This window comes from Rhinatrema bivittatum, chromosome 6 (assembly GCF_901001135.1).
Source record: "Rhinatrema bivittatum chromosome 6, aRhiBiv1.1, whole genome shotgun sequence".
NCBI lineage: Eukaryota > Metazoa > Chordata > Amphibia > Gymnophiona > Rhinatrematidae > Rhinatrema > Rhinatrema bivittatum.
In genome coordinates, this window is record NC_042620.1 from 22,968,171 (window position 1) to 22,996,124 (window position 27,954).

At 46.7% G+C, this 27,954-nt stretch overlaps 1 protein-coding gene across 1 annotated transcript in view; it reads right to left on the minus strand.

Annotated features, from left to right (window-relative positions):
- Positions 1–27,954, minus strand: part of CNTNAP5 (contactin associated protein like 5) — a 690,244-nt gene that overhangs the window by 355,846 nt on the left and 306,444 nt on the right. Inside the window, exons 8-9 of the mRNA XM_029605214.1 lie at positions 24,425–24,574; positions 22,527–22,698 (exon numbers count right to left, since the gene is read on the minus strand). Coding sequence (XP_029461074.1) covers positions 22,527–22,698; positions 24,425–24,574 — 322 coding nt within the window. The remainder of the gene's footprint in view (positions 1–22,526; positions 22,699–24,424; positions 24,575–27,954) is intronic.

The window sequence follows — 27,954 nt, forward strand, 5'->3', positions numbered from 1 at the left end:
TTCTATTTCCATGAGCCCTTTACCTTAGTTTGCTGTTCTTGAACTAAAGAAAATATTTGTAAGATCTCCATTGGACATAGATATATAGATATATATTGCAAGTACGTTGCTCCAAAATTGAATAATATATACCAGGACGCTACTTCTCATTTCTTTCACATAAGAAAATTGTTTTTGCTCAGTTTTTTTAACACAGAAGAGCTGCCTAGCATTGCAAGAGATGACAACATCATTATTTTAGTAAGCTTACTTATCAATCAAGTTGTGTAGACTCACACAAAGAGATGTATCATTAACCAGAAGCTAGTCCCGCTTTAATATTATCCATCATCTACAACATTCAAACTGTATTATTATGTTATCATCCTAGCACTAGAAAAAAATATGTAATTTGAGGCCGGCCTATTTCTAGATACCGTTGCTACTCAATTACAGCTCTACAAAATGTACCTCACTGAACTTAACGCTGAATCTATTAGCAAGGGTGTTGAAAACAAATTACTAAGATAAAGGGTAACTTGTTTTCAACCAGTTGCACAGTGGCAGTGAGTAAAGGAGCTGTCAGATCATTGCAAGTACGTTAAAGCACATAGGGCCAGATTTTAAAAGGGTTACGCGCATAACCGGCCTTACGCGCGCTGGGGCCTATTTTATAAAGGCCCGGCGATGCGCGTAAAGCCCCGGGATGCGTGTAAGTCCCGGGGCTGGCAAAAAAGGGGCAGGGAGGAGGCGGGGAGGGGGCGGGGCAGGGGCAGGATCAGAAGCTCCAGGCACAGGATTGTGCGCCGGTAGTCAGCCGGCAGGTGCAAAAGGTAAATTAAAAAATTTTGGGGAGGGTTAGAGTTGGGGGAGGAGGAGGAGGAAAGGTTAGGGGGAAGGGGTGGGAAGGTCAGGTTAAGGGGAAGGGAGCGGGGGAAGGCAGCACGGCTCAGCGTACACCAGGTGCACACACTGACCCCTGATTTTATAACTTGCGTGCACGTTATAAAATCGGGTATCCATGTGTGCGCGCTGGGTAGCGCGCGCGCATATGTACGCCCGTGCTCACCTTTTTAAAATCTACCCCATATTTTCTAAGGGAAGGGGCACAGGTAAGGAATTTGCACTTGTTCTTCAAAAATTTCAATTTTCTTTTTTACTCAATTTCATAACTATACCTACAAGCAAACCAGAATAATTATGGCATCTATATTGACTAAGCCAGGGAGTCGGAAGGTTATCCGGGTAACGTTCAGCAGAATGTACCCAGATATACCTTCTACTCTTAAGAACATAAGAACACAAGAAATTGCCATGCTGGGTCAGACCAAGGGTCCATCAAGCCCAGTATCCTGTTTCCAACAGAGGCCAAACCAGGCCACAAGAACCTGGCAAGTACCCAAACACTAAGAAGATCCCATGCTACTGATGCCAGTAAGTCAACTTGATTAAAAGCAGTTAATGGACTTCTCCTCCAAGAACTTATCCAAAACTTTTTTAAACCCAGCGACACTAACTGCACTACATAACAAATTCCAGAGCTTAATTATGCATTGAGTGAAAAAGAATTTTCTCCGATTAGTCTTAAATGTGCTGCTTGCTAACTTCATGGAGTGCCCCCTAGTCCTTCTATTATCCAAAAGTGTAAGTAACCGATTCACATCTGCTCATTCATTATTTTAAAGACCTCTATCATATCCCCCCTCAGCCATCTCTTCTCCAAGCTGAACAGTCCTAATCTCTTCAGCCTTTCCTCATAGGGGAGCTGTTCCATCTCCTTTATCATTTTGGTTGCCTTTCTCTGTACCTCTTGATATTCAACACGTTTTATCTTTGTTAAGTGCTCTTAACCGGGATAAATGGGCTTTGGAAAACTGTAATGATGGTATATTACATTTACATTTTCCTTTGAAAATTACCATGTTAGCTTTTTACAGCACTACTAGAATTATGCAGTATTGTACTGGTGACAGATATCCTGATATAAGTCTCTGTCCCAAGGTGCTTACAGTCTAGGTGGATACCTAGGGTAACTGAAGATAGGGCGACCTTCCAAAGTTCATGGGGGTGTTGATGAGAGAGGTGGTTTTCCTGATTTCCAGTCCATTGTTCTAAGCAATAGATCACTCTTCCTCCAAACCTGTTATTATTAATCAAATAGTAATATCCCATATCATTTTCCTAAATAGATTTCACTAGCAGCAGCCCAACATGCAAGAATTAAGAAGGCAATTTCCAGTGCCATTTGCTCAAGTAAATAGTAGAGATGTGCATTAATTTGTGACAAAATAGGAAATATAGACAATATTTCCTATTTCGTCACGTTTCGGGGGGCTGACAAAATGATAGGAAAACCCATGAAAACCCACTTATAGAAACATAGAAATGACGGCAGAAGAAGACCGAATGGCCCATCCAGTCTGCCCAGCAAGCCTCACACATTTTTTCTCTCATTCTTATCTGTTACTCTTAGCTCCTTGTTCTATTCCCCTTCCACCCCCACCATTAATGTAGAGAGCAGTGATGGAGCTGCATGCAAGTGAAATATCTAGCTTGATTAGTTAGGGGTAGTAGGGGCAGTAACCGCCACGATAAGCAAGCTACACCCATGCTTATTTGTTTTACCTAGACTATGTTGTACAGCTCTTGTTGGTTTTTTTTTTTTTTTTTTTTTTTTTTTTCTTCTCCCCTGCTGTAGAAGCAGAGAGCCATGCTGGATATGCATTGAAAGTGAAGTATCAGGCACATTTGGTTGGGGTAGTAACCGCCGTAACAAGCCAGCTACTCCTCGCTTTGTGATTGCGAATCCTTTTTTTTCTTCACCCCTGTCGTTGAAGCTATGCAGGATATGCGTGAAGCATCAGGTTTTTTGTTTTTTTTTTTCCCCCTGCCCTTGAAGCAGAGAGCTATGCTGGAAATGCGTGATGTATCAGTCTTTCTCCCATGCCGATGCAGGAGAGAACCATGCTGGATATGCATGGAAAGTGAAGTATCAGGCACATTTGGTTTGGGGTAGTAACCGCCGTAACAAGCCAGCTACTCCCCGCGTTTTGAGTGCGAACCCTTTTTCTTCTCCTTTGCCGTTGTAGCAGAGAGCTCTGCTGGATGTGTGAAGTATCAGTTATTCTTCTCCCCTGTCATTGAAGCAGAGAGCTATGCTGTATATGCATTGAAAGTGAAGTATCAGGCATATTTGGTTTGGGGTAGTAACCGCCGTAACAAGCCAGCTACTCCCCTCTTTATGAGTGCAAATCCTTTTTTCCATTACCTCTTGCTGTTGAAGCTTAGAGCGATGTAGGAGTCACAGTAAGCATGTGTATGTTTATTTAGTAAGGGTATTGTGTCAATAGCCATCATTCTGGCGAGTCACCCACTCTTCATTGGTGGCCTCTTGACTTTATGGATCCGCAGTGTTTATCCCACGCCCCTTTGAAGTCTTTCACAGTTCTGGTCTTCACCACTTCCTCCGGAAGGGCATTCCAGGCATCCACCACCCTCTCCGTGAAGAAATACTTCCTGACATTGGTTCTGAATCTTCCTCCCTGGAGCCTCAAATCGTGACCCCTGGTTCTGCTGATTATTTTCCTACGGAAGAGGTTTGTCGTTGTTTTTGGATCATTAAAACCTTTCAAGTATCTGAAAGTCTGTATCATATCACCTCTGCTCCTCCTCTCCTCCAGGGTGTACATATTTAGATTCTTCAATCTCTCCTCGTACGTCATCCTATGAAGATCCTCCACCTTCCTGGTCGCCCTTCTCTGTACCGCTTCCATCTTGTCTTTGTCTTTTTGTAGATACGGTCTCCAGAACTGAACACAGTACTCCAGGTGAGGCCTCACCAAGGACCTGTACAAGGGAATAATCACTTCCCTTTTCTTACTTGATATTCCTCTCTCTATGCAGCCCAGCATTCTTCTGGCTTTTGCTATCGCCTTGTCGCATTGTTTCGCTGTCTTCACATCATTAGACACTATCACCCCAAGGTCCCTCTCCTGCTCCGTGCTCATCAGCCTTTCCCCCCCCATCGAGTACAGTTCATTCGGATTTCCACTCCCCATATGCATGACTTTGCACTTCTTGGCATTGAATCTCAGCTGCCATATCTTCGACCACTCTTCCAGTTTCCTTAGATCCTGTCTCATTCTCTCCACTCCTTCCGGCGTGTCCACTCTGTTGCAGATCTTAGTGTCATCCGCAAAAATACAAACCTTACCTTCTATCCCGTCTGCAATGTCGCTCACAAAGATATTGAACAGGACAGGTCCCAACACCGATCCTTGCGGCACACCACTTAAACCGCTCTCTCTTCAGAGAAGGCTCCATTTACCATCACACATTGTTTTCTGTCCGTCAACCAATTTGCAATCCAGGTCACCACATCGGCACTCACTCCCAAGCTTCTCGTTTTATTCACCAGTCTCCTGTGCGGAACCGTATCAAAAGCTTTGCTGAAATCCAAGTAGATGACATCTAGTGCTCTTCCTTGATCCAATTCCTTGGTTACCCAGTCAAAAAAGTCAATCAAATTTGTCTGACAGGATCTTCCCCTGGTGAATCCATGCTGCCTCTGGTCCATCAATTCTCCAGACTGTAGATAGTTGACTATTCTCTCTTTCAGCAGTGACTCCATTACTTCAAATGTAATGGAGTCACTCCATTACACTTCAAATGTAATTAATTGCAACCCCCCACCCTCCCGACCCCCCAAGACTTGCATGACCCCCCCCCCCAAGACTTACCAAATGTCCCTGGTGGTACAGCAGGGTCCAGGGAGCGATCTCCCCCTCTCAGGTCGTCAGCTGCCAGTAATCTAAATGACGCCAATGGCCATTTGCCCTTACCATTGACGGGCTATCGGTGCCATTGGTCAGCCCCTGTCACATGGTAGAAGCAATGGATAGCCCGTGACATTTTTTAAGATGGCGCTGGCTGTCCATTGCTCATATGACAGAGGCCAGCCAATGGCACCGATAGCCCCTGTCACATGGTAAGGGCAAAGGGCCACTGGCACCATTTTGTTTACTGACAGCTGATGGCCTGAGAGTGGGAGATCGCTCCAGGACCCCTGCTGGACCACCAGGGACTTTCAGTACATTTGGGGGGGGGGGTCGGGAGGGTGGTGAGTTGTAACTAATTAAATTTTAAGGGTTGGGGGTGGGTTGTTTTTTGTTTTTTTTCGGTTCGGGACAACTGAAAAAAAATTGGCCCGAACCGCGGGAAACAAAATTTATAGCGGCAGGCCAATAACAAAGGACAAACCAAAAGGTTTGGCCAAATATCATCTCTAGTAAATAGGCACATGATTTTCTTGTGAAATGAAACCTGGCTAAAATTTTTCTTCCTCAAACCAGCTAAAGGTATGTGCTCTCTTTCACATCATGTGTGCTTTCAGATAGGTTAAAAAGAAGCATTCTTGTAAGCATGTTTAGGTTGGGGGAATAAGTAGCAATCGTACACAGATATTTCCAAATATTTCATTAGAACATAAGAAATTGCCATGCTGGGTGAGACCAAGGGTCCAACAGAGGCCAAACCAGGCCACAAGAACCTGGCAAGTACCCAAACACCAAAAAGATCCAATGCTACTGATGCAATTAATAGCAGTGGATATTCCCTAAGTAAACTTGATTAATAGCAATGGACTTCTCCTCCATGCTACTGATGCAATTAATAGAAGTGGCTATTCCCTAAGTAACCTTGATTAATATCAGTTCTCCTCCAAGAACTTATCCAAACCTTTATTGAACCCAGCTACACTAACTGCACTAACCACATCCTCTGGCAACAAATTCCAGAGCTTAATTGTGCGTTGAGTGAAAAAGAATTTTCTCCAATTAGTCTTAAATATGCTACTTACTAACTTCATGGAATGCCCTCTAGTCTTTCTATTAACCGAAAGTATAAATAACCGAGTCATATCTACTCGTTCAAGACCTCTCATGATCTTAAAGACCTCTATCATATCCCCCCTCAGCCATCGCTTCTCCAAGCTGACCATGTTGCGCCAGGAAGTGGACTCTTGGCCTAGTGCAGGATTGGTAGGCTCCCTGATCGGACCCAGAGAGCGCCTGCCACCAGAAGGCGGAGCACAGGAGGAGACAGAGGCTAGCTGGAGCTTCACCACTAGCAACCTGGGGTTCCCTCAGGTTAAGCCCTTGGTTATCTGGGCTGCTTGGTCTTAGGTGGGCCTCGCAGGATCTCCTTGAGAGAAAGTTCAGAGGTGTGTCCACCACTATCAAGGATACGCGGTCGATGTTCAGGCTAGAAGTCCGGGGTGTCAGATAAGGCCAGAAAAGAGTCTCAGAATGAATGGCAAGGATCAAGTCCACAGTCAAAGTAGCATAGTCAGCCAAAGCAGAGGTCAATACCAGTGGTCAGTCCATGGATAGTCAGCCAAAGCAGGGGTCAGGTTCCAGTTGTCAGTCCGTGAGTAATCAGGTAAAGCAGAGGTCAGGTTCCAGAGGTCAGTCCGTAGGAAGTCAGGCAAAGTAGAGGTCAGGTTCCAGGCAGCGTACAGATGTGGTCGAGGAAACAGGCAAACGTCAAATCCAGGTTGTGATCAACGTAGTCAAGAACAGGCAGAGGTCAGTACCGAGAAGACAGTCCGAGAGATACTACCTGGGGAGACGAAGGAACAGGAGAATACAGGAACAGAAGAACGCTGGAACAAGACTGGAACAAGGCTGGAACAAATACTGGATACACATGCAAACTAGCAATCACAGGCGTGATCGACCCGATTGCCAAGGCAAGGAAGTGCAGGCAGGCACTTCCTCTTATACAGAGTTCAATCAGGGCGTGCCGCAGATCTGGGATCCGCCCCTGGCCCTTTAAGGAGCCGGGCGGTCCACGCGCACGTGCCTAGGGGCGGGACTGATGCCACGGAGGATGTCGAGCCCCGCCGTGAGACCTGGCTGGAGGTGGAAGACCCAGCGATCGCCATCGCGGGACGCTGAGGACTGGCTGTGCTCACTGCTGCAGCTGGGGAGGATGACCTGGGACCCATGGAGGACTTAGTGAGGTAAGCAGGCCCGGACGCTGGCCAAGCACGGACGGGACGCGCAACAGAACAGCCCTAACCTCTTCAGCCTTTCCTCATAGGAGAGCTGTTCCATCCTCTTTATCATTTTGGTTGCCCTTCTCTGTAACTTCTCCATCACAACTATATCTTTTTTGAGAATCCGTATTCAATCCAAGAGTCAGGGCAGGTAGCAATCCAACAGAGTCCGTAACCCTTCCAAGAATCAGGGCAGACAGCAATCCAGCAGAATCTGTATCCGTTCCAAGAGTCAGGCAGACATCAATCCAAAAGAGTCCGTGTCTATTCCAAGAGTCAGGGCAGGCAGCAATCCAACACATAATCCAGACAGTCCAAACCAAAACCAGGGGGGCGATCCAGGAGAAGACGGCAAGAGACAGTGAGAGATCCACAAGGAGCACAACCTGTTGCTGAGGCAAGGCTTATCAGGCAGGGACAGCCTTAAATAGGTAGAATTGCTGACGTCAACAGCAATTTGAATCTTAATGTGCAACCACACAAATAGGAGGTGAGAAGTGTATCTGTTTTTTTAAGTTCAGTAATGTTCACAGAGAAACTACCCAGAGGGTTTCCTTTTTGAGAATTAATAGTTAGAAGGAAGGTGCATAATTAAAGGCGAATATTAAAAGCCATGCTTGTGCCAAAAGCAGGAGATGGCGCACATGTCCACCTGATTTTATAAGCTGCCCACATAAGCCGGGCTGCCTCTTTCGCTGCCGCCCGGATCGCCGCTCCTGCGCTATCGGCGCCTGACCCATCGGGGTCTGAGGAGCCCTCCCAGGACCACGCGGCCGCCACAGCGCTCCTTGCCGAGCCCCGAAGCCGTTGCTCCGCCCCCGGATCGCGTCACCAGCACGGGACGGAGGGACCTTTAAAAAGCAGCCCCTCTCAAGGTACCGTCCTCTTTCGCTGCCGCCCGGATCGCCGCTCCTGCGCTATCGGCGCCTGACCCATCGGGGTCTGAGGAGCCCTCCCAGGACCACTCGGCCGCCACAGCGCTCCTTGCCGAGCCCCGAAGCCGTTGCTCCGCCCCCGGATCGCGTCACCAGCACGGGACGGAGGGACCTTTAAAAAGCAGCCCCTCTCAAGGGTACCGTCCTCTTTCGCTGCCGCCCGGATCGCCGCTCCTGCGCTATCGGCGCCTGACCCATCGGGGTCTGAGGAGCCCTCCCAGGACCACGCGGCCGCCACAGCGCTCCTTGCCGAGCCCCGAGCCCCGAAGCCGTTGCTCCGCCCCCGGATCGCGTCACCAGCACGGGACGGAGGGACCTTTAAAAAGCAGCCCCTCTCAAGGTACCGTCCTCTTTCGCTGCCGCCCGGATCGCCGCTCCTGCGCTATTGGCGCCTGACCCATCGGGGTCTGAGGAGCCCTCCCAGGACCACGCGGCCGCCACAGCGCTCCTTGCCGAGCCCCGAGCCCCGAAGCCGTTGCTCCGCCCCCGGATCGCGTCACCAGCACGGGACGGAGGGACCTTTAAAAAGCAGCCCCTCTCAAGGTACCGTCCTCTTTCGCTGCCGCCCGGATCGCCGCTCCTGCGCTATCGGCGCCTGACCCATCGGGGTCTGAGGAGCCCTCCCAGGACCACGCGGCCGCCACAGCGCTCCTTGCTGAGCCCCGAAGCCGTTGCTCCGCCCCCGGATCGCGTCACCAGCATGGGACGGAGGGACCTTTAAAAAAGCAACACTAGCCTAGGCGTCGCACGCCGTGCGTCGCGCGCCTAAGGAGCACGACAAAGGGGCCCGCCCCTTTGTGCGCCCCTTCGTGTGCATCTTCGCAGCCGCACCTACCGGACCCCTGCATCCTCCTCCAAATTTACGACAAAGCTTCAGTCCCACTTCGCCTGTCTCTTCCACACGCAGAGGCTGCCCCTGCTCCCTTTCATCAACCCTGCATCTCAAAACCAACTACAAGCCTAGAGACCTTTGCAGAACCTCCTCAACTGTAAGACTTATTTACTCACCCCCACTGTTTACCTTTTTCTCCCCCACTTGCCACTCACACTGCCTCGTCATCCGATATGCTCCACGGCCCTTTACAATTGTACCTATAATTGCCTGATACTACTGACCCAGTCTGTACTGTCTATATCTACTGACATTGTCTGTATAACCACTTATTGCTGACATTGCCTGAATAACTACTGTCTGCTGACATTGCCTGTATAACCACTGTAACTAGCCTGTATAATCAATGCAACTAGCCTCCTATCCCTCTACACTATCTTTTCTCACCCAGAATCCAAGTATCACTCCTCCTTATCTGCCCCACCCCATCTCCTGCAAACTACCCACATACTCCTCTCTCCCCACCATTACCCCACCACCATGGATCGTCATCCCATCCCCCGCATTCACTTCCCTCTCAACAGACATCCACGCTCATCCCCCCCACCCTATACCTCCCTCCCACAAATCCCTCCTTCCCATCCTCACTACCCCACTTACCCAATTTCTTGGACTCACAACCCTCTCCATCATTCTTTTCAACGCCCAGTCCCTCTCCAAAAAAACCCCCATCCTGGATGACCTCCTCTCCGACTGCCAACCAGACATCTGCGCTGTGACTGAAACCTGGCTTAGAGAAACCGACATAGTCCTCCTTAACCAATTACCTACCCAGTCCTATGAAATTCTCTCTATCCCCCGACCAAAAAAAAAAGGAGGAGGCATTCTCCTTGCCTTCAAAAAACACCTCAACCTCAAACCAGTGCACATCACCTCACCTCCTAAATTAGAAATTGGCCTTTTCAAATCCTCTACGCTACAGATCTGCCTTATCTACGCTCCCCCCGGCTCCATTGAGCGTGATCCCTCCCCCTTAATTGAATTCATTGCCTCTAATATCAACACTGAAATTCCATCCATTATTCTAGGGGATTTCAACCTTCATATAGACTCCATCCCCCTCACTACTGCTTGCGAAACCTTTCTCACCTCCCTCCACGCCATAGGACTTAAACAGATCATCTCTTCACCAACCCATCGAGCAGGACACTCCCTTGACCTTATCTTCATAAACCAGAGGTTTCTCCCCCCACACCCCCCCCTCCTGCTCCCCAGTCCCCTGGTCAGACCATTTCCTAATCGAAGCATCACTTACTCTCAACATACCTCCCTCACCCAAGCCAGCACATAAACACAACCGTTGTCTCCAGAAAACCCTGCTCTAGCGAGGAGGAACTGTCCCAAGCCATCTCTAATGAATTACCAAACCTTGACTGCTCCAACCCTGAAGTCGCCCCTCTCATCCTGGAACAAAATCACTCTTGATATTGCTGATAAACTATGTCCAATATCCAGACGCGAACTGAAACAATCGACCACAAACCGCCAGCCTTGGTACACACCTGAGCTGAAAACCCTAAAACACAAGCTTAGGCACTTGGAAAGAATCTGGCGCAAGGCCCCATCCCCCCATAACGCCTCCACCTACAAATCCGCCCTTCATCTATACAGAACCTCCACCCTTATCACCAAACGCAACTTCTATGCCTCCAAAATCCATGAATACATGTATAACCCAAAGGCGCTGTTCACCTATGTCTCCAACCTTACAAAGTCACCCCAAGCTGCATCCCTCGACAGCGACGCCTTCGCCAAATGTGAAGAAATTGCCCAATTCTTTCTCAATAAAATCTCCAACATCCTTCTCAGATTCCAATACCCCACAACCACAACCCTCCCTATCTCCTCCCCCCACGCCAACCTCATCACCTCCACACTTGAAAGTCTGGAGCCCACCTCAGCTAAGGAAGTCGAAGCAGTTCTAAAAAAGCTCCGCCCAGCCTGTCACCCATCTGATACCATACCCACAAAAAGCCTCCTTTCCATCCCAAACTCCATCGCCAAACCAATTGCCGACATCATTAATTCATCCATCTCATCAGGATGCGTCCCCGACTCACTCAAACAAGCAATTGTCAAACCCCTACTCAAGAAACCCTCTCTAGACCCCAAAAATCCTTCTAACTTCCGTCCAATCTCTAACCTTCCTCTCATCTCCAAAGTCATGGAAAAAATTGTCAACGCACAACTCACAGAGCACCTAGAAAACCACAAAATACTGCACCCCACCCAATTTGGTTTCCGCAAACATTTCAACACGGGAAACCCTCCTCCTCACCCTCTCAGATCACATCCTCAGAGGCATGGACCAAGGTAGAAGCTACCTCCTTGCCCTACTAGACATCTCCGCGGCCTTCGACACCATTGATCACAACAAACTTCTCACCCGACTGTCCGAAATTGGCATCTCAGGCACCGCCCTCCTATGGTTCAAATCCTACCTATCCAACAGGAAATTCTCCGTCAAAATTGGATGCGCTGAATCAGCACCCTACCCCCTGTCCCAAGGCGTCCCGCAAGGTTCCTCCCTCTCCTCCACCTTATTCAACATCTACCTCACCCCCCTATGTCACCTACTCACTGACCTCGGCCTCAAATTCTACCTCTACGCCGATGATGTGCAAATCATCATCCCTATTCAGAATTCCCTATCCAACACCCTAGCACACTGGAAATCTTGCCTCTCCTCCATAAATGACTTCCTCACACATATCCACCTCGCCCTCAACACCTCTAAAACTGAACTACTCCTCATATCCCCACACCAACCCCCCCAAACCCCTAATCTCCAACGACCCTGCCTTTAAAGTCACGTCATCGCAAACACACGTAAGAGACCTTGGGGTTACCCTGGACCAGCAACTAAACCTAAAAAAACATATTAACTCCATCCTCAAAGAGGGATTTTTCAAGCTAAACATTCTAAAAAAGCTGAAACCCCTCCTCCACAACCAAGACTTCCGGACTGTCATTCAGGCCACCCTCTCTTCAAAACTTGACTACTGCAATGCCCTCCTCCTTGGACTCCCCTCCTCCTCCATCAAATCCCTACAAATGCTCCAGAATTCCATTGCTAGAGTCATCACTAACACCAAGAAATTTGAACATATCACCCCCATACTCAAAGACCTTCATTGGCTCCCCATCACATCCCGTACCCTCTTCAAAACCCTGTCCATTATCCACAAATCCCTTTACTCCCATAACTCTGACTGGCTTGATGACCCGCTCATCTTCACACGCTCTGACCGGCCCACCAGAACTGTCAATAAAGGTACCCTTACCATACCCTCCCTTAAAAAAGCCCACCTCTCTTCTAAAAGGGATAGAGCAATCTCCATCGCAGGCCCCAGGCACTGGAACTCCCTTCCGACCCCCCTTAGACTCGAATCATGCTACGCAAAATTTAGAAAGAAACTAAAGACCTGGCTCTTCCGAATAGCCTACCTCGAATAGACCTCTCTTTCCCGCTCCACCCTGCCCCCCCTGTCCTCTTGACTAACACAATTGATCCACAGCCCTGTATATAATGTATTTATAATGTATTTATAGTTATACTCCATACTGTACATAGTTCATCACAGTTTACTGTCCGCTTCCTTGCCTTTATCTCCTCTGCAGCCTATGCTATGCCCCCTCCCAATACCCCTGTTCATTGTATTTCCTTTCCTCCTTTTTAGTTCCAATGTAAACCGGCATGATGTTTGCATACTAATGCCGGTATATAAAAACCTTAAATAAATAAAATAAATAAATAAATAAGCGCACAAGTACTGATACGCAAATATCTTACATTGGGGAAAAAAGGTGTAGAATGTGGGCGGGGCATGGGTGTTCTGGGGCGGGGCCAAGAGATAGGTGTGCATGTAGCTACGCATCTGGGTGTGTGTCAAGGTCCATTTCAGCGCAACTTTACTATAGATGAGGTCTGAGTCAGTGCTTGAGGGGTCTGGGTTAACTAGGGTAGTGCAAGCTAAAGAACCAAGGGGGTCTTGAGAACCTAGCTATAGACACTGGGCAAAATAATGGACAAACTGGTGAAACTGGTCATGGCCTGGACATGCGTCTGTTATAAAATTTCCTTGCTTGCGCATCTCAAAGCTGACGTTGCCCTGCTCTGCGCGAACACTCATAAGATTAGGAGCACACACACAATCGTGCTGGCCTATTTTATAACATGCACGCAAGATAGAAAATTTTAGCACCTCTGGCCTCGTGCCCATATACTCATGTATATGGGCGCTCGCAAACCCGTTTTACCATAAAAAGGGCTAATTTTCAAAAGGATTTACAAGTGTTAAAGTAATTACTATAGAGGTAATTTTCAAAGGAGTTATGCGCATAAACATAACATGCTATCATAGCAATTTTCAAAAGCTATTTACTGGAGTAAAGTACACGAATGCAAGTAAATCATATGGACAATTCAATGGCATATAGTGTAGCAATTTTCAAAAGCCCAGTGACTCGAGTAAATGCTTTTTAATTCAGGACCTATTTTAGCAATTTTGAAAAGCCATTTACCCATTTAAAGTTCATGTATGTGGGTAAATCCTATGGAGAATGCAATAGCATGTATTGTAGCAATTTTCAAAAGCCTATTTACATGGGTAAAGTGCATTTACACCTGCAAAACCCATTTTTAAGCGTGTAAATGCTTTTGAAAATCAGGTCCTAAGATTGTACAACCTTACTTTAGGCTAGCACTTTCTCTCACTAGCAGATCAGTCTGCTTGACAATGGCTTTGTAACATTTTGGCACCAGAAGGAGCTTGAGAGTGCAGATGAGAACCTAGAAAGAAAGTAAGCTTGCAGGAATTCTGAGGAACAGGAAATGACATCATAGGGAAGAAAAGCCCTCTTGGACATGCAGTTCAGAGACAGTTCCACCACAACCTCCAATCAGGATTAATTGAACACCTGAAACCAACTGAAAGCTGTTGGCGGAGAGTAAAAGCCCAAACAGCTAGCCTAAGACAGAGGAGAGAGAAGAAAGGAGCCTGTGGAGTAAGCAGGCCCTGAATGGCAGGGTTTGAGGAGGCCAGAGAATGAGTCAAGAGCCATGGGGAAGTGCCCCACACGTAGGATGGAAGCAGTTTAGAGTAGGGATGTGAATCGTTTTAGGACGATTAAAATTATCGTCCGATAATTTTAATATCGTCTTAAACCGTTATGGAACACAATACAATACAGATTCTAACGATTTATCGTTATAAATCGTTAGAATCGTGAGCCGGCACACTAAAACCCCCTAAAACCCACCCCCGACCCTTTAAATTAAATCCCCCACCCTCCCGAACCCCCCCCCAAATAACTTAAATAACCTGCGGGTCCAGCGGCGGTCCGGAACGGCAGCGGTCCGGAACGGGCTCCTGCTCTGAATCTTGTCGTCTTCAGCCGGCGCCATTTTCCAAAATGGCGCCGAAAATGGCGGCGGCCATAGACGAAAAAGATTGGACGGCAGGAGGTCCTTCCGGACCCCCGCTGGACTTTTGGCAAGTCTCGTGGGGGTCAGGAGGCCCCCCACAAGCTGGCCAAAAGTTCCTGGAGGTCCAGCGGGGGTCAGGGAGCGATTTCCCGCCGCGAATCGTTTTCGTACGGAAAATGGCGCCGGCAGGAGATCGACTGCAGGAGGTCGTTCAGCGAGGGTTCCGGCGCCTCGCTGAACGACCTCCTGCAGTCGATCTCCTGCCGGCGCCATTTTCCGTACGAAAACGATTCGCGGCGGGAAATCGCTCCCTGACCCCCGCTGGACCTCCAGGAACTTTTGGCCAGCTTGTGGGGGGCCTCCTGACCCCCACGAGACTTGCCAAAAGTCCAGCGGGGGTCCGGAAGGACCTCCTGCCGTCCAATCTTTTTCGTCTATGGCCGCCGCCATTTTCGGCGCCATTTTGGAAAATGGCGCCGGCTGAAGACGACAAGATTCAGAGCAGGAGCCCGTTCCGGACCGCTGCCGTTCCGGACCGCCGCTGGACCCGCAGGTTATTTAAGTTATTTGGTGGGGGATTTAATTTAAAGGGTCGGGGATGGGTTTTAGGGGGTTTTAATGTGCCGGTTTTTCGATTTTTCGATTTTTAACAATTTTTAACGATATTTTACCCCCCCAAACGGCAACAATACGATTCCCTCCCCCTCCCAGCCGAAATCGATCGTTAAGACGATCAAGGACACGATTCACATCCCTAGTATAGGGGTTAACAGGCTGTGATATAAAGAACCAGTCTAGCCTGGAAGTGAAAGGTTTGGGCTCGCCTGTTTAAATGCCTTATGAGGTTGGAGTCAAAGGCCAACCAGTAGGTTGAGACCTAGGCTGTAATGTTGAGCAAAGTGTGTACTGGTGATTGTAAATAAACTGAGTTGAGGTACAGTGGTGTCCTGCCTCATCTCTGAGAGGAGAGAGAGAGAACGAGAGGGAAGCTGCTTCCCTAGTGTGAAGCTAATTCCCCACCCCTCTGAGCATGTGGCAGACAGAGTGGCCAAGCAAACAAAGAGTTTGCCACTTGGAGGCACTCCGCCATATAGGGTGAATGACACACTTTATCATATAGAATGCTCTCCATCTGTGGCTGCATTCCTCCTGCCCTAGAAATCCTATTATATAGGGGAATCTCTGGGGGGAAATGCCTCGGGGGAGGTAGAGGAGTGATGCTGATACACCAGGGAAGGAGACATCTTGGGAGGGGGGGGCAGGGGGAGTGATGATGCTGATGGTGCCGGAGAGGTACCTTGGGATGGCAATGTTGCTGCTTGCAAGGAGATCTCTTTTTCTGTGTAGAGGTCGGGGGTGGGGGGAGGGGGTGCAGCTCCCAATCTAACCATTCAAAAGTAAAAGGAATAGTTAGCACACAGGATTTGGGGCATTCGTTTTTCAGTAAAAAAAGTAACACCTAGTCTAAAATTATTTTGCTTTACCGGGCCCATGGCAAATTGGGGCTTAGGTGAACATACCATGCTATTTCCCATGGGCTTAGAAAAGTCTCAATTGCGTATAGCCTGCGTCTATTTACATAAAAGTAAGTACTCATTTTAATGCTTACATCTTAATGTGCATGTTAAGGCCTTACTGCATAGCACACTATTTTTCAAGGCCCATTAAAAGTCCATAACATGCCTGTTAAGCACCATTGCATAGGCTTCATCATAGTTGAAAGGAATGTCTACTTTACTGCACCCATCAGAACTCTACCTTTTCGCAATAACAAATGAAGCAGATTTTCTCCGACAAGCCCAGAGTCATAATGGAATTGCATCTCTAGAACCCCCCCGTGGAGTAGCCTGCTGCTTTCTGTGAAAGGACCATAACGGACAACAAAGCAAAGCAAATGGAAGAGCATTGGCTGACGGCCAGGGCCTATGCCTAATATCATTAATTCAACAAGTTAAAACCTAAGGCCATCTGAAAGGAAACGAAAGAGGTCCTGGAAGCTTGGTTGAGTTAAACAAAGACATTCAGCAAAGCGCAGGGCCGTGAAAATGATCCAGGTCTGGATCCAAACTTCAGCACACATTAAGGTTATTAAACACTTTCTGTTTTATGCTTTAATGATGGGTGTTTGAGTTTTTGGTTTGGCAATAATAGTTTTAAACTGCAAGTAACCCATATAACAACAAAGGTATGCAGCATAGGGACAGATAAGAAACCCTCCCCTCTTTCATACACTAGTTATTATTTTGGAACTTATTCATTGGGGATATTCGGGACCTAAAACATCACCCATCCTACTTCCAGGGATTATTATTTTTCTTAGTACAGCAAACCCTTCTTGAAAAAACAGTAACATAAAGAGAGGACAATAGCATCCAAAAGTACCTCATTGAAACGAAATAAAACATCTCAAAACAAATGTAATCCAAACCAGAAAGAGAACTAAAATACACACTGATCTCTGAATGGGTTCGGTTAAACGAGAACCCCCGACTGAACCAAGAGAATATGAATTTGAATAACCGGAGTAGAATCAAGACAGGATCCAGATCAGTCTGGCAAAATCCAAACCATTCGCAGCTTAACTCGCATAAATCTGGACCATTTGAAGCTGAAGCCCAAACTCTCCGCTCACCTAGGGTTTTCAATCATCTTCCTTTAAGAGCTGCAAATCTGCACTTATGCTTAAACTACTCTAAGACTGGAATGCTTAGTTACAATATGTCAGTTTTGTGGATTCTTCTGCCTGAGTAAATCCATATTATTTTAAAGGCAAAAAAGGTTGGAAATGTACTGAAATGAGATTGAAGCTGACCTGGAGGAAATCTAACTCCAATATTTGTAGGTGTGACCTAGGATTTACAAATGGGTCTGAGAGGATCAGGGAACAGGAGTCCATGTCAATCATTTCAGTGCCTGGTTTTCTTTCTTGCCCAGTCCTAGGCAGGGATTTGAAAGCCGTGTTTAAAGTAGACTGAGCAGGAATACATTGGTCATAATTCAATTTGACCTCTCCTCGTGCATGTGCTGAACATTTAACCTTATAGTCTAGTTGTGTGAGACTCTCTGAATTGTAAGAATTTATTATATTGTCTCCTGAAATGCCCAATGATTTTGTCTTCAAGTGGACCTAATTTACCCTTGAGCTCAGTTCATGCAATACAATATAATTAGTACAACACCTTCCAGAGATGAATTTTCATACTTTGCAAAACTGGGGTTTGACTTAAGACGGCAAGGAAAACGTCTCCTCTCGAAAGGTCATCTCTGCTTAAAGCCATTTTTTGTCGTGTCGTGCCCTCATCGTGCTGACAGAGATTTTATCTGGGCATCGCAGCCCTTTCAAGATGGCCGTGCACCAAAAGCCTAAAAATGGTACTTTTCCCTACAGAACTGGGGTTTTCTGAAATTTGGCAGTCCAAGAGCCTGGAAATCCAAAGCAGCCTATCCAATTTGGGGGAGAGGGGGGATAGTGCAGCCTTGACAAAGTGGGAGGTAAAACAGATTTTTTTTAATATAGTGATGTAGCTAAAATAAAATATAGAAATATAGAAACCTAGAATGGCTCCTAACATGGGGCTCCTTCCTGATGCAATAGAGTAGACCAGGGACGACTCAAGGCAATCTGCTGCCTGAGGCGAGGGAAGAGATGGCTCCCCCCCGCCCCCCCTCGCCCCCGAGGCGTGGCACAGGTCAAATTACTGAGGTGGCCAGGAGGTCATGTCCCCCTTGGAGTCTGGCCCTTTCAATGATTTGAAATGCTGGGGAAGTGGGCGACCAGGGCTCCCAGAGGTGTGGCAGATAGGAGCGTCAGTGATATTTCTAAGAAGCTGGCAATCCTGCCCCACTCCTCAAAACCCTACCATCTGCTTCCCACCCTCCCCCAGTATGTGCACCCTGGGGAAGTGGGAGATGGCTGAATGGTGAGGGTCTGTGCATGGCGCTCTCTTTCAGGGCCAGTGCAAGGGTATTAGGCGCTCAGCGAACCTTACACCCTTGTGCTCCCCCATCCCTCCAGCTCTCACCACACACAATTAAAATTATACATGAATAACAGATTTTACATAAAAAAGGACATTCAAAGTAGTCTTCTGATATAAAAGTATCGCTAACAACAATAGTTTCAGGCCATGCTGTGATGCCAGTGAGAAAAGTCTGCAAAAAGACCCTTGGAGCCCATATGGTATTAGGCGTATTATAAAGTATATTGGGTTTGAGCTTAGCCCACAAAAAGCCATGAATAAACTGAACCACAATTACAATATAGTAAACCTCTGAAAGCAAAACTGCACTAACTGTCAGCACTCAAAACAGTGAAAATCCTACCCGTGAAAATGCAACATTGCAAACATTACACCAGGCTCTAAAATACCACTACATCCCCTATTGAAAAAACAGAACAAGACAGGCTGTTATAGATCCCTACACAGAAACCATACAATAGCAGAATACCTTAGTTCTGTCACACACCAGAACACAAATACAGCATAAAGTGATCATAAAGTACAAATAGAAATGTGCAGACAAAAACTGAACTGGAAATCACTAAAAACCAGACTCTGTATGCAGTGCAACAATGGAAAAACAGAAGCATCACCATTGCTCATAAAACAATAAAATCAGGAAATATAAAACAGTCATAATAGTAAAACCAAAGAAATAAAAAAAATATTTCAAGGAGGCTGACAAATAGAATAATATTCTAAAATTAAATTCATATAAACATTTCCAAAGTTCCCAAAAACCAATAAAATATGTAAAAATAGCAGACACTTCAAATAACATCCAATAATAATTAATAAGGATAAAAAAATTCCAGCTTTACATTACTGGGAACTTTTGATTTCTAATCACTCTGAAATTGTCCTGGATTAGTGGGGGAATGGGGGGGGGCTACATACTGAACTTGTTCACTCTCTCTCATACACACACACACACGTTTGCTCACACTCTCACATGTTCTAACACACACACTCACACATACACACACATGCTCTCACACACATGCTCACTAACATACACTCACGCATGCTCTCTCACACACACATGCTCACATATATGCATACTCTCCACGTACCGGCCGGCACGTGCTTCCCCGGGACAGCGGCTAATGACGCAGTCCTGGCCCGCCCCCCCCGAGCCTGCCCCTTTTTTAGGGCCCGGCACTTGTGCACATACTGGGACTTGCGCGCGTGGCTGGGCCCTTTGGAAAATGGATGTGGTGTGCGCAGTGCCCGGCCACGCGCATAAGTCCCGATTTTTACGCACTCGGCCCTTTGAAAATCTGCTCGCATGTGTGCCCAAGGCACTGAGCAACATAATAATAATAAAAACATTGAAAATAAAAACTGAAAACATAATACAACCTTGAGTGTATCACCACTGAATTACAATAATTAGTATGACATTTGTTTTCCCGACTCTAGACCCCTGACATGCCACACTGAGAAAAAGATTAAATACCAATAAAAAGAGTGAAATTCTACAGATAGACTTGGTTTAGCACACAATATGTTTCTTATGGCAAATGCACATATTTTGCCCTCTTCCTGCCCCCATGCAAATCTCTCACCAGCTTTCAAAATTCAGATGTACACACCCCTTCCCCACATGAGCATCTAATGCCACACAAAACTTGGTGCAGCTGGATTTGGCCATTGCAAAGATGTAAGCTGGAGACCACATGCATGCACACAAAAAATCACAACACAGAGAGGCATTCTGTACGATCTCATAAGCCTTTCTATTCTACTGAACCGAGGCTAAGAAAAGGCACAATGGGTATGCCATCCAGCAACAGTGAAATGCTTTTTATGTCATCTGAGGAGAGAATAAATCAAAATTATAAGCAAACTACAATCAAACAACGCTTTGCCTTGTCCTGTGTGCTGCAGAGAAACAAAGGTCAGACAAAGAAGCTGTAGGTAACGCCTTTCCACTGCACAAACTAACAGGTCGATCCAGTAAAGTTAAGTTGAAGATTTCTCGTCTGTAACGAGCTTGCTGCGCACAATTCGGACGTGTAAGGCAAACCAGCGATACAGTCTCCAGTTTTGCGCGTCCATAGTGCTTCTTAAAACAGACGCGTAACCCTTCCCGCACCCGGCATGTAAATGAACGAATTAGCTGTATAATGAAGGAATTAGCTATTCCCCTCCGATACCGTAACGCGCGCTCAGGTTCTCTCATTAGTAACGCACTGTTTTGCCGCGGCCGTAACGTGTTAGTTTACCGCCTCCCCCTAGTAGGAGTTAGGACTGAGTCTAGTAACAAATCCATCGACACCGCTTAAGATACTCAAAAACAATAAAACACAATTTAAAAAAAAAGCGATACAGAGATGATCGAGAAAATGTAATGATGTGGGACACATAAAACCTGTCAGAAGAAAAAATAAAAATTTTTAAATACCTGTCGGAGGGCCGCGTGGGTCCAGGCGGACGACGGCGGCGGCGGGAGCCGGGTGGTCGCGTGTTAAATCTAGGCCGCGGGCGGGTGGGCGCCTGTTCCGGGCAGCGGCGGCGGGGGGACACGCGTTAGTTCGAGACGGCCGGCGGGCGGCGGCGTGTTAAATCTAGGCCGGGTCCGCACAGGCGCGCATTCACTGCCGGTGGGGGCTGCCTCTCCCGGCAGCCCCCACCGGCAGTGAATGCGCGCCTGTGCGACCCCTGCGATTCGGCGCTCAAGGCGTGACGTCACGGCATGTGACTGCCTTGAGCGCCGAATCGCAGGGGTCGCACAGGCGCGCATTCATTCATCCAGGCGGAGGAGCCGGTGGCGAAAGCAGCCGGCTCCTCCGCCTGGATGAATGAATTCATTCACTGCCGGTGGGGGCTGCCTCTCCGGCAGCCCCCACCGGCAGTGAATGAATGAATGTGCGCCTGTGCGACCCCTGCGATTCGGCGCTCAAGGCAGTCACATGCCGTGACGTCACGCCTTGAGCGCCGAATCGCAGGGGTCGCACAGGCGCGCATTCATTCACTGCCGGTGGGGGCTGCCGGACCCCACCGGCAGTGAATGAATGCGCGCCTGTGCGGACCCGGCCTAGATTTAACACGCGACCACCCGCCGCCCGTCTCGAGCTAACGCGTGTCCCCCCGCCGCCGCTGCCGCCCGGAACAGGCGCCCACCCACCCGCGGCCTAGATTTAACACGCGACCGCCCGGCTCCCGCCGCCGCCGGCCGCCTGGACCCACGCGGCCGTCTGAAACTAACGCGCGTCCACCCCCTGCCGCCCGGAACAGGCGCCCACCCGCCCGCGGCCTAGATTTAACACGCGACCACCCGGCTCCCGCCGCCGCCGGCCGCCTGGACCCACGTGGCCGTCTGAAACTAACGCGCGTCCACCCCCCGCCGCCCAGAACAGGCGCCCACCCGCCCGCGGCCTAGATTTAACACGCGACCACCGGCCCCCCGGATCCCGCCGGCCGCCTGGACCCACGCGGCCCTCCGACAGGTATTTAAAAATTTTGATTTTTACACTTCCTGGTACCTGTCATTTCAAATGTCATTTGAAATGACAGGTACCAACGCACCCTGGTTACTGTATAGGCGCTGTATTAAGCGCCTATACAGTAAAATGGGTTACGCGGCCATATCCCTTCCCTACCGCTTTAAAGCCGCGGCATGCATTTGCATGCGATTAGAGGAGAGTATCGGGGAGTTAGTGAAGAGAACTGTGGGTGCGGGGAGGAAGGGTGCGCCTGACACTACCACACTGTTTCTACCGCGGCCTTACTGGATCGACCTGTTAATAGGGTTGTGACTAGCTTTCAAGACTTTTATAACTGTTCCGCAGGTCAGTGTGCTAAATTATTTCTGTTAAAATTGGCACAATGATGTCCCTTGATTAATCTGAGTACTTAAGCAGATAGAGGGGGCAACATTTTTAACACTGGAAAAATACACACTAGTGAGGGCATTGTATGTGGGTTTTTGGTTTGTTTTTTTAATGAGATGTCACACATTTTCCCTGTCTTATATCACTTGAATGTAAAAATTACAAACTGTCAAAGCAAAATGCTACTTGCTCTTGGAGTTAAACTGTACATTTTGATTCAGCTTGGATATTTCTATGCGGTAGGATTTATCTAAGTTAAGTCTTAATTTTTTTTCAGTATAAAAACCATTTCACTATATAAGAAGTCAATTATTTTTTTTTCTAATGTATTGGGATTAGAATTTCAATTGCAGGATGTTCACGTCTCCTGCTGGAGTGACACAAAAGATTACAATTACCTGTCCTTGATGCTGCATAGATCAATGTGCAAGTCGCTGAAATTCCCCAGGGAGCCTTGCTGGACTAAAATGAGATCTTTTGGCTGGTTATCAATAAAGATGAGCCTCATACAACCTTGGAAGGAAGTAATGGGATTTAGGCATTGAGATTCAGTGAAATTATCCGGGCACCCTGTGGAAAATAAAAGATGGAGAATAATATAGCAGAATGCTGGTTATTTATTTCCGTTGGGCCTGCCTAGCAGAGGACCTGTGAGAATTAAGCATTCCTGATGTTTCATTTATCGCACAGGCATTGTCCTAAAAGCAAAGGGGACAGGATGCAATGCCCCTATAAGTTTTAGATATCCCCCATTAAACTTGAGTATTCTAGATATAGCATGGATAATTACCATATATGTCATAGATTTGGATAACATCCCATATTGAAGGCTTGCCTCTGAGAGTGCATTTCTTATTGAACATTTACTCTACCATCATGAGGCAGCTACTTTCTCGTTAGCAGCAATAAAGCACTTTGGATGTATTTTTATGAGCCAGATGCATTCTGACTGTTTTTCTTACAAGCTACAAACCTTTATATTTCAAGAATGGATTATTATTTTTTTTTTTTTTTACAGATTTTTTGCCTTAAAACATAACGCAACATATAAAGTAATAAATATAATTCAGGATTATAAAATGGACTAAGAAAATGACTTCACATACTAAAAGTGATCATATGATACTATAATAGAAGGAAACCAATAAAATAATTAACTTAAGCAATGCATTTAACTGCTGCTATGTATAATGTCACCGAGAGGCCGATGTCTTAAACTGTGAACAGTTTTACAAATGCGACTGTGTGCAGTAAAAAAAAGGCAAATAGTGTGCTTCATTTATTTGCAAATTTTTAGGTAGTATTTGCAAAGCTGTTCACAAAAATTGTGCAAAATTGCTAAGGAGCTGAAGAATCCAGCAAATCAGTTCATTAGAAATCTCACAAGAACAAAATTAAGTGTGGAAACTTTTTTCAAACGTACAACAAAGGTTCATAGGGTTCTTGGTCGTAAACAAAATCTAAGTGAAGCCATTTGCAGGATATTTCAATGAACCACATTTATCTCAAGCAAAACTTCCTGTGCTAACCTGCTCCTATCTGCAAGAACTTTTCCACTTAGTAATCCCCGGCCTTTAACCAAGAAGAAGCCAAGGCAAACAACTAAAAAATCTGACCATAAAGTCTGACTGGGTTACAAATTTTGGTTTTGGAAGATAATAAAACTGACACACACTTTAATGCGCTAAGAAAAGGCATCAAGCTCAACAGCGGTGGTGTCAATATTATCATCACACCCAGATAAAGGCAGTGAAACAAGTTTACATTTATAGGGCTCTGTCAACCACCAGCTCATTAAAGAGAAGAGCTGGCCAAGTCTTTGGTTTGCAACTGGGGTTAATAAAATATAAATTCTGAGATCCTCAGTTGTAAACATGGGCTGCAGGTCCCATGAACCCAGCAGGCTATAGCAATCATATTCAGCTTGGACTGGTGCTGCGCTCCCATGATGGTTCAGTTTCCTAGCACGGAGAGGTAAGCAGAAACAATTTGTGACCAAGGCAGGCAAACAGAACCATCGTGTTGCTCACAGGTCAACATGACAAACACACACAGGCAAGTAATCCTTGCCTGTAGACTCTGATATAACTCTAAAATTGTATCTGATAGCTCAGGGAATAAATCAAGACTCAGCTGTGACTTTACAAATAAATAAACTGCAATTTCATTTTTAAAATACCCTGGGGAAGACAAGCATGTCATTTCAAAGACAGTCACAAACAACAAAAAAAAAGTTTTAATGAAACAGTTTCTTTTGTTTGTGTGTGCAAAGTGATTTAAAAGCATTTGACCTCACCTCCAAAATAATAGCTGCTCCCCGAATAAATCTGCAGTAAGATATTTGCATGAACAGGAGAGGCAGCACCATTATCCAGAGTGAGGGTAATACGATGTCTTCTGGCATTGATGTTAACGGCGTGCCAGAGCCCATCATTCAGATTGCTACCTGAAAAATAAGCAGAGGGAAGAAAGCTGAACATGGTAGGTCTGTTTGCAGAACATGAAAGGCTGAATAATCTTTACCTATGTCTTATGAGGAGATAAAGTTAGAGTTAGGGCTTAAATTATAAATTGTATTTTTCTCAAACTTTTTATTGTTATGTTTAGTTCTATATGATTTTTTATTTTATTTTATGTTCTTATTTTAATTATTTTGTAGGTTTTTTTTCTTTGATAATTTGTAAACCGTTTTGGTCAATTCCTGTTGTGAAAGACAGTATAGAAATGTTTATAAATCAATAAATAAAATAAATCTTCCAGCGTTGCAAAAAATAAAAAAAATAGAAGCATAAAAATCTTGTCTCTTCTCTTGCAACACCAGAGGAAAATAGGAAAGGCAAACTCTTAAGCCAGTCACCAGCCATGACAGAAAACTGGAATACCACGCGAGGTAGCCATTTTTCATTCTATCCTTTTATTGCAAGTGGATCAGATTTAACTCTTTGGTTGTGGGGAGGGACTCCATCCAAAATTGTGGAAGCACTGCCATGAGCTTGGTGCCTTCTCTTTTAGGAGGTGGCCTGCTCTTAATTGAAAGTCAAGCTGAGCAGCGACGTCTCATCGGACCCAGGCCTTTAAACATGCAGGCATGGGCCCGGTGGCAATCCTATTGGGTTCCGAAGGCCACCCGATCATTCCTGTGCTGGTAAGAGTGGGAACGATGGGGGTGGGGAGGGGAGGGGGAAGAGGGGGGGGGGGTTCAGGCTGATGGTGCACAAAAGAAAAACGCTGCTGGGATGGAGGAGGTTTTGATTTCACGTGATAGCTTTAAGACATCATTGAGGTAAAGCATCACACGCTCTGGGGTAACCAATGATTAAAACATATCCATCATCCACTATTGTGGGGTTGGAGTATCTGTAGGCCTTGTAGCCTATCTAAGACACCGTATGAGGTTTTCCCCAGATGCTTTCCAACAATCCTGGTTCACTTTTGTGCTAGACAATTTCACATTTCTTGATATGTATTCAGTGTCTTGCATTAGTGGGATGGAGGAGGAGGGGTCCCCTCTGTGCAGCTGTCTACGCTCCTTAGTTAGAAATCCAGGGCTGATGATGGGCTACATTATATTATAACAGAATCAATCCGTCTTGGGTTCCCCTTAGGTTGGTAAGGGCCATTGGGAGAGCCACCTGATTTTTTTTTTGTCAGCTGTGCCCGATTTCTCCATCCTTGTCTGTTTTGACCTGGGAGTGCCTTTTCCTTTCTGTCTTCCGTATCAGCTGTCAGTGAAGGGAGCAGTCAGCGAGCAGGGAAGCGAATAAATGAATATTAAACACCAGTACTGTCCTGGCAGGAGGAGCATGCCTCTCCTCTTCCCACTGACTCTCTCGCCTTTTTGGGGGGATGGGGGGGCATCGAAACGTCCACAATCAGGGTTATAGCTTCGCAGGCGGAAGGTTCCGGAGAAGGGGTTAGATTTGGGGGAAGCAGCAGGCGACTGGCTTGGCCCGTTACAGAAATTTATATTATGGGGATTATGATGGGGGGAAGGGGGGGTGCACTGCCTCCCACGTCTTCTTAAAATTATTATTGTGTGATTGGGAAGGATGCGGGGAGCTCCTTGTCGGAAGCAGAGAATTATTTTTGAGGCCTGGGAGGGTGGGAGGGGATCCTCTGGGACTCAGAAAATGATACTGTGTGAATTGGGAGGGAGCGACTTCTGCGACGGCTCAGCCGCTGGTGTAATTTGTGGTTTCAAACCACCAGTCAGGAAGCCAGCCAGCAGCAAAGTTACCTGGATAACTCAATCGGGTAACTTTAGCCCAGCAAAATCACTGGGAAACTCGTTACGTTGAATATCTCGATACTTTTAGCCGGATAACTTGCTGGATATTGACCTCACTTAATTTTACTGTGTCACAAATTTAAAAATCGTACATTGCCTTGGTTGATTCGAAATAAATAATAAAAAAAAACCCCCCACAGATCATGGCGCACTGCTATGGGCACCAAAAGTGCACCATCGTATGCCGAGCCTTTCATGGAAGAACAGGAAGAGAGAGATTGTTAATTTAACATCAGGCTTGACCCCCTCATATAGCACCGGCATATTTATGACTTGGTCAGAGAGAGAAGGGACTCTCAAACAATTTCACAATTCCTTTCATACACTCCATCCTTCACTAGAGATGGGCATTCGTTTTACATGAATGGCACATCTGATCCAAAAAAATGCCATTTTTGGTTTGTTTGGAATGGAACAAACTGCAAATGGTTTTGTCTACCCCCCCCCCCCCCCGATACCTGCCACTGATACCTGGGGCTTCCCTAACCCCCCTTCCATATCCCCTTATGCCCCCCCCCAGGAAACCTGTGGAGTGCAGGCCTCCCTGTCTGGGCTGAGTGGGAGCCGGGATCTCCCGGCTCCCACTCAGCCCTTCCGTGTGATTCCTGGAGCAAGAAAAAGGTAGAAGCAATGCCCATTCACTCCTGCCCTGCAACAAATCCTTCTAAAAATGGCGGTGGCTGGCTCTGAGACTGGCACCAGTTTAACAGCGCATGGCGTCGGTCTAAGCGCCAGCTCCTGCCTTTTTCTAAAATGACCTGCAGCAGGGCAGGGTTGAGTGGGCCTTGATTCTGTCCCGTTACGGAACTTAGACCCACATAGAAGAGATATGTGGGGGGCCAGCAAGGTCCCTTGCCCCTAGCACATTTCTTGGGAGGCGGGAGGGTTATCAGAGGGGCCCAGGGAGACCCAACGGGGCTTGACTCCACCCATGTAGGCCTGGGCCCCACATGTTTCTTGGGGGACAAAATTGGGGTCAGAGGGCCTTGGGAAGGTACTGTGTTTTTCCTTTTATTTTTTTTTGGAAGGTTAATGTTTATTTGGGTTTGGCAAATGAATGAATCCAAACAAAGAAACCAAAAAAATGAACCTCCCTTCCGGCAAAATGAAAAAAAACAAAACAAATTGAAACAAATTACTTACACCTGTACATCCCTATCCTTCAATCAAATTTAAAATGAAACATGCTACAAAAGCATTAACTTTCTGAATACTACAGTTTCTGTCAATAATCGCTACCTAGAAATATCTGTCTCCAGGAAAGTGACTGACAGATGCAGCTACCTTCACTTTTCCAGCTTCCACCCTTCACATACAAAATGTCCATTATACAAGGCCAAACCACACAGTATACATAGCCAAACCACAAGCCACACAGTATACAAAATGTCCAGTATACACAGCCAAACCATATATACTCTGATCCAAAAGGCAGGGAAGAACACCTCAAAATCCTGACTGAATCCTTTCAACAAAAAGGCTACCACCCCAAAATCATCTCCAGGAAGATATCGTGTTCCTTTACAACATCTACTGCA